This window comes from Berghia stephanieae, chromosome 3, assembly GCF_034508935.2.
Source record: "Berghia stephanieae isolate SIO BIC M18660-M18661 chromosome 3, UCSD_Bste_1.3, whole genome shotgun sequence".
NCBI classification, from domain to species: domain Eukaryota; kingdom Metazoa; phylum Mollusca; class Gastropoda; order Nudibranchia; family Aeolidiidae; genus Berghia; species Berghia stephanieae.
Window position 1 is genome coordinate 69,490,363 of NC_088362.1, and position 7,500 is coordinate 69,497,862.

Below are 7,500 nucleotides of genomic sequence, written 5' to 3' on the forward strand. Positions count from 1 at the left end.
TTACGACAGTTAACTGGTTAATATGAATGAAAATGTACATTCTACTAAAGATACATTAGATATGAGTAGCTGAAAATTAAGTATGACAGGCTAAAAATTAAGTATGAGAAGCTGAAAATTAAATATGAGAAGCTGAAAATTAAGTATGAGAAGCTGTGAGAAGAACATGACAACGGAGTATTGATGTTGAGAAATAGAGAAGGCGTTGAAGATAGATTGGTTTGGTCAAGAAGCTAATAACTAATTTAAATGTAATCTGTCAAGCCTTAAATTGGGAGCGACAAAGAAAGATAAAAAGAGGAGGAGCAATAAGTATCAGTGGAGAAGGGCCTTGGAGATTGACTTAACACAGATGTAATATTATAGCTAGGACACAGGTAGAGGCATTAGACCAGAACAGGAATAGGTTGGGAGCTCTTTGTTGTGGCAGGCAGGAGGAAGAAGAAGAAGAGAATGAGGAGGAGGAGGATGATAACAATAATGATGATTATGATGATGATGATGATGATGATGATGATGATGATGATGATGATGATGATGATGATGATGATGATGATGATGATGATGATGAGATGATAATGATAAAAAGAAGAAGAAGAAGAAGAAGAAGAAGAAGAAGAAGAAGAAGAAGAAGAAGAAGAAGAAGAAGAAGAAGAAAAGGACGAGTTTCTGGCCAAAATTTTTAATACGCGATTTTTATGAGTATGACAGTATACCACAGTGACATTAATACCTGTGATTTTAATGATAGTACAAGATGAAGTTGTCACTTTGTCCTAGACTGACAAAACAACACTCATCAACTTGGCCAGAAAACTTTTGTTTAACTATCGATCGAAGATTAAAATGATCTTCGAACTGTCGAGGGAAAAAAGTATAGTTCAACTTAAAGTATTCATCGATTAGAATTAGATACCCTTAACATATCAAATAACCTCAAACTTGAGACTTCTCAGGTTTAGCACTATTTGACAGACACTTCAGTCGATCGATATTTGAAATTTGAGATTTCTGGCCAAATTATTTTAAAATGTCAGATTACGATAATATTAGCCACTCACAAGCAATCTCATCAAGGGTGGTGACAGCGTATGCAGCGGCAGATTTTGCTGTCATCGCCTTCCTCAAATCGGATATCTTGTCCTGCCAGGTTTTCCCTGTTGATTTATGAAATCGATTAATTAATCAATCAATCAGTCGCTCATCAACCTCATCTTCACGGTTTCATATTATGCATCTATAAACTAAAAACAATATTATAAACTCCTACACCAGTTTCTTCAACAGCAGTTGGATGGGTGACGGACAAGCCAAAATAACCATAGTGCTTGGGTAGGTTACCTTACTTATAACCATCTGTATCAGATATGAATGCTTGCATGGATTTAGACTGCAACCTGATGTAAGAGTGCTGGAATAAGACGGTTCTCGTTAAAGGCGACTTGTGTACGAAATGAAGATAATTTGTTCCAAGTGCCTTCTGGGAATGAATGAATCATTTTGAAGCACATTGGTATGATAGTGTAAATGTGCTTAATGGGTGTAAATATTAATTGATTTTGTTGACCTGCGAAATAGTTTAAATGTGCTTAATGGATGTAAATATTAATTGATTTTGTTTACCTGCGAAGGTGGTCTTGAGAGCGTTGATGGCTTTGGTGGGTTGTGCGGGGCGACCACTTGTCCAGCTCTTGTCCACGAAGTTAACGCTATTGGCGACATCCTTCAGCACTGGACGGTTACTTTGGGCTAACAGTTTAGAACTCATGTCCGTGAAATCGGCTGTGTAAGGGTGAAGCATACATGAGTTAATTAATCATATCATAACCATAATATTTGTAGCGTCAAAAGAAGTATAATTTTAAAAATAAGGAGTGAATGCGTTTGATACTTAATTATGTCCCTTGATCACTGGCTTGAGAAATAGACTATGGTCAAAACATACAAGAACAGCTGCCAACATGCACAAATGGGGGCTCCAAGAATCACCAACATGCCCAAAGTGCAACCAAGCACCACAAGATGCAAACCACCTCGTACTAGATTGCCCAGAGACAAAACTTGAAGGGGGATTTGAAACCATCAACAAATGTGATGATGACGTCCGAACCTGGATTGATACCTTGAACATGGAAGTGGAGCCGAACGATACTACTACTGGCTTGAGTAAAAATTATTGTTGTCTAAGATATGAGGTATATGAGTTTTGTTCATTTTTAGAAGTCATCGAGGAGCACTTAGAAGGTTTAATGTGAGTTGTCATCATTATAAGGTTGACTGCACTGGATCAATTAATGTTACTAAGCATTATCCAATCCCTTCCATTTAACCCGTTCCGCTCCCTTGACATTTTATATCCTGTCACGTCAACGAAAAGGTCTGTCAAGCATTTCTTAATTCTCATTTTGCACCTTGCAAATAAACACGGTTCAAGCAGTTGAATAGGTCAGTCCCACATTTTGTGAGTTTTTATCACAATATTTTGACACACTGCATTGTTTCAGTTGCCTGTATTAAAATTGGGAATAATGCTCAGGATCCGTGGGGTTTATTCCTTCAGGAGTTGAGCAAGTATTTATGGTGGCCATAAGTCTTCTGTTCACAGTTATTGGTCGGTAACAGGGGAAAAATTTACTGTTTTAAAGTTTCGAGTCAAAAAAAAGGAATCACCGAAAAGCACATTTGACTATTTTAAATTTAAAAACATATGATAACTGACGTAATTTTCAAAGGTTTATGAACTTATATTTATTGAACAACCCTGGACCCACAACTTGCTAAAAAGATTAAGACTATTTATAGTATCAAATTTCAGATTTTTTGACAAGTTGAGGGTCATCTGAATCGATCAGATTATGAAATAATATAGGTTTTTCAGGCCAAAATATTTTTTTTAAAAACCGTGTCTGATTATGTAATAGAAAAAGAGGCGGGCTGAAAAGCACATTGATAGTGACAGTTGAGAAGGAGGGGGGTGTTATTGGAATATTGGATGGATGGCATGAAGCCAGGTCATGTTCTCCGTTAACTCATAGCCTGACACTGATCTAAAGAATACATTACAAAACACGGCGACGATTATCAAAAGAACTTGAACAGAGAGTTGTATTTAACAGTTTGACCAATAGGATCATTCGATTCCTTGGGCAGGACGAACGGCAACTCATTTCTAATTTTCTTTTGGCGATCATCGCCTTGTGTTGTGACGTAATGTTTAAGGAAGTGTGAACGTAAGTTAACGAAGCCTGCATGGTGAGGCAAGAAACACGGCGTAAACAGTGAGGGATAGATATTGCAAATAGAGATCTAATGCGCCACTTTGCACGGATTGGATAGGTAAGTACATATGGAGAAGGACAGGAATGCTGTTGGATAGTTGACATGGGGTTAGAGGAACAACAAGCAAGAATAGATATTGAAAATATAGGACTTGTGCGCCCCTTTTCAGGAGAAATTAGGTATGGTGCGGCTATGTGGTCTTGTGGTATGACACCTGCCTTCGGATTGGAAGGTCCTGGGTTCGAGCGATCTAACAGGTGCATACGTCCTTGAGTCATTGGAAAAGGCTCTAATTCTCTCACCTTATTCATGCGTAAAATGAGCACCTGGCCGTTAACAGCGTTGTCTCTGTCGGAAAAATTGTAACACTGCCTAACAGACGTTATGTCTCGTCCTACATGTTACGTGTTTCAGTTGGCCAGGAACCCATTGTAAAGCGCTTTGAGCACGTTTAGTGGATATTGCTATAGATATATAAAAACTCAAGTTTAAAAAAAAAATAATTTTATAGTGGAGTTCATTGTTGGAGCCAGCACTTACTATGTGTGATCAGCGTCTTGTCCACACCCACATACTCCCCAGCAGAGGTCATCTCTGAGTTGATCCATTCCTCGATTGTGGGGGTATCGGAATAACCTGTACACAAATAGAAGTGAGACAAACATTGAATTAACCAGTAGATTTTTTACCAATCAAAACATGGAATTTGTGACACACCCTCATACGTGCTCCGACAAACATAGTTGGTTGTTAATAAACAGTAAAGTGAATGAAATTGACCTCTCTCTGGTCATTGTTATTGTTTTTATACATCCAATGGGTGACTAGTTAGTATACGATTTTCTTGATCAGATTATGAAGTGTTTAAATCTACTTACACATAGTTTTCTGTGTTGGTTCTATTAATCAAGAGGTAGAACAATGGGTATTTTACTTAAACACATACCATCTAAAGTAATCACTGCCATTGTTTACATTATGACGATTGTCCGTGAGGCAGCAGCTTCTTATGGTTCACACTATTATGTTATGACGATCGACCCAATCAGCAAAGTCCGGTCCGCATTCGTGCACCGTCGCGAACCCGCCTGGTAGCATCGTCACAACACACCTTTCGACTAGATGCTCTGCCGTTTCGGGTTCTTGCCCACAGCGTGGACATAAAGGACAGGAAGTTAGACCCCACTGATGTAACGCACCGGCCGTTAGGCAGCTCCTCGACCGAAGCCGATTCGCAGCTACCCAGTGTCTCCTCTTACTGGTATCAAAGCCTGGCAACTTCTCACCAAGCTTAGAGGAGTGTAGGTCCCCGCCCCCACGAGGGATTGAATTCGTCCAAACCGACTTCCATCTCGTATGTGCAGCTCTGTCCGTAGTCAGGGATTCTGCGTACAAGGGTTGCCGGGACTTATTTCGGCTCGAAACGGGGGCACCGTTCATTATGCGCGTGAGAGGGGTATCCCCATTCCCTCTCTCTTTGATCTTACTCAGCCAGTTTCCCGTAATGGTCTCCCTCCGGACATCGGGGGCTGGATCGCTGCCATCACCGGGCCCCATTCTCTAGGGGTTGTTGCTAGCGTTCCCGACACTATGTGCATCGACTTGCGAAGTTTTACATCCACCTTCTCAACGTTTCTGCTTCTACCCCACACTGGAGCGCAATACTCCGCGGTGGAATAGCATAGTGCCAGGGCGGATGTTCTCAGGAGCGCTTGGCTAGCGCCCCAAGTCGATCCCGCCAGCTTCCTCAGAAGACTATTCCGCTTCTCTATCTTCCGGGCAACCCCTTCGAGATGAACCCGATAGGTAAGGCTGCGATCCAGCGTCACCCCTAGGTATTTTGGACGCGGCTCATATGGGAGTGGCTGGTCCCCGACTAGGACATTCAGTTTACGGGTGTGCCAACCACTGCATAAGTGAAATGCAGTGGCCACGGTTTTTGAAGTGTTCATCTTCAGGTACCACTTGTCAAAGTAGGATTTGAGTCTGGTGACGTCCTCGCTGAGTACGCTCTCGAGACGGGTCCACACTTTATCTGAGTAACGAGTGCCCAGTCGTCTGCGTATCCCAGCCTCAGGGAGGAAGTGTTCGGCATATCGCTAATGTAAACATTAAACAACATTGGCGCAAGTACCGACCCCTGAGGGACCCCATTCTTCAATTTCCTAACTTTGCTCGTGACGTCTCCCAGCGCGACGTGGAATTGCCTTTCCCCTAAGATCGAAGAGAACAACTTCAAGGTCTTTTTGCACCTTATGATTTTTGCAAGTTTGAGCATTAGCCCATCGCACCAGACCGTATCGTACGCCGCTGATAGGTCTATAAACACAGCACCTGTTTGCTGTTTTCTCTCGAACCCGTGCTCAATATGCTCTGTAAGGGCAATGACCTGCTCCGTGGTGCACCTCCCTTCCCTGAAGCCTGCCTGCTCAGGTGGCAGGGCAGCGTCTAGGACCGGCCCCCATCGGTTTAATAGAACACGCTCCAACAGTTTGTAAAGACAGCTCAGCAGCGATATGGGTCTGTAACTGTCTGCCTCCTTCGCCGGTTTCCCTGGCTTCAGGATGGCAACTATCTTCGCATGCTTCCACACTTGTGGAAGCTTTCCGTTTGCAAGGATGTCAGACATTGCCTCTGCTAGCTAGGCCCGTGCCCTGGGGCCCAGATGCGTCACCATATCGGGATATACACCATCTATCCCAGCTGCTTTGCCGTTCTTCACTTCGCTAATGGCTGCACCCACTTCTCGGGGACTGAACGGGGCCGTCCAGTCCGACTCCTCCGCAAGTAGCGAGTCCAAAATCGTACGGTACGCCTTGCGGACACCGCGCTCAAAAGCCTGATTAGGGACCCGCTTGCTACGGTTCTTAATATTCTTGGCAATTGTGTCTGCCTCGCATTCCGGTGCAGCCTTCGCGAAATTCCGATCTGGGTCCAATTTCTTTATCAAACGCCAAGCGTGGCGGCTGGAGTGTGTAAAGTCGAGACTTTCCACGGTCTCCTGCCACCGTTGCTTCCTTCCCTCTGCCAGAGACTGGAGTAGTCTATCGGCTGTGTCCTGGGACTGGGTCTGCTGGTACTCTCGGTACAGCTCTTCCGACTCTGCTGTCCAGCAAGGGGTGTAGAATTTCCGTTTGCCCCGTGGAATAGAGCGTTGAGCGCTCTTAACCAGTAGCCTACTAAATCTGGTTATATTCTTGGACTTGGGAGGAATGGAAAGGGCAGACCTGCTCGATATAGGAACTGAATTCCTCCCAGTCAGCCTTCCTGAAATTCCATCTGCAAAGTGGGAGAGACTGCACCCTCGGTATTGTCACCCCAGCTGTGACAAGAACCGGCCTGTGCTGGCTATGCGGAAAGTCCCCGAGGACTGTCCGCTTCACCTGCAACGGTTCACCGTTCGCGCCTTTCGTTACGAGGGTGAGGTCTGGAGTATACTCCTTCTTATGGCGGGTACCCCGGAAGGTACCCTTGGCTGTAGGATCGTACACTATGTGTAGGTCATTACAGTCCATCCATGAGCGGAGTTGTCTTCCTGCCTCATTGCAGTCTCGGTAGCCCCATTCGTGATGGTGGCTATTAAAGTCTCCCAGACAGATGGAAGGATGGCTGACCACCGGTACCGGTGGTGTAGTCCAAGTCGCTCTAGGTGGTTTGTATATATTATGCAAACACAGTCCACCTACTTCCACGGAAATTCGGTTCACCCCATTGCTGTCCGTTACGCTCTCAATGACCCTTACCTTCGATGGCTCTTTAGCGTAAACGCTAACCCCTCCTTTGAGCCTCGAGGTGTCCTCGCGTTGGACCACCGTATAGCCTGGGATCTGGAATCGGGAAGATTGCGCGCCTGAATAAAGGTGGGTCTCCTGTAAAAGGAGGATATCAACGCAATGAACGGCCAATAGCTTTGATAAAAGCTCATTTTTTGCCATACTCTGGCTCTCGACGTTCAGGGACAATATACGCGTCAGCTCGCCATCCCCGCCGTCGCATTTTCCGATCGGCAGGCCGCGAATCGATTGATGCATGGGACGTTTGCTTTTTTCTCGGACGTGCCGACGACCCTGGCGACACGAACGCGGTATTATTTGGCTAGGCGGCAGACCGCTTCGCCATTGACGGGACTGATTGGGACTCGACATAAGGACAATAGTGTGGCGCCCGGGATAGGGCTGCTATTCGGGCACCGGGTTTGGATCAAATTTAGTCACACACCGG

The 7,500-nt window shown here is 44.6% G+C and overlaps 1 protein-coding gene across 6 annotated transcripts in view; it reads right to left on the reverse strand.

Moving 5' to 3' along the window:
• Positions 1–7,500, reverse strand: part of LOC144968315 (xaa-Pro aminopeptidase 1-like) — a 56,596-nt gene that overhangs the window by 21,302 nt on the left and 27,794 nt on the right. For all 6 annotated transcript variants that reach the window (XR_013644566.1, XR_013644565.1, XR_013644567.1 and 3 more), the window contains exons 7-9: positions 3,820–3,915; positions 1,624–1,782; positions 1,062–1,157 (exon numbers count right to left, since the gene is read on the reverse strand). Coding sequence is in view for 3 of the 6 variants with exons in the window: in XM_078906556.1 (XP_078762682.1) it covers positions 1,062–1,157; positions 1,624–1,782; positions 3,820–3,915 (351 nt within the window). In the remaining 3 variants the exon portion in view is untranslated. The remainder of the gene's footprint in view (positions 1–1,061; positions 1,158–1,623; positions 1,783–3,819; positions 3,916–7,500) is intronic.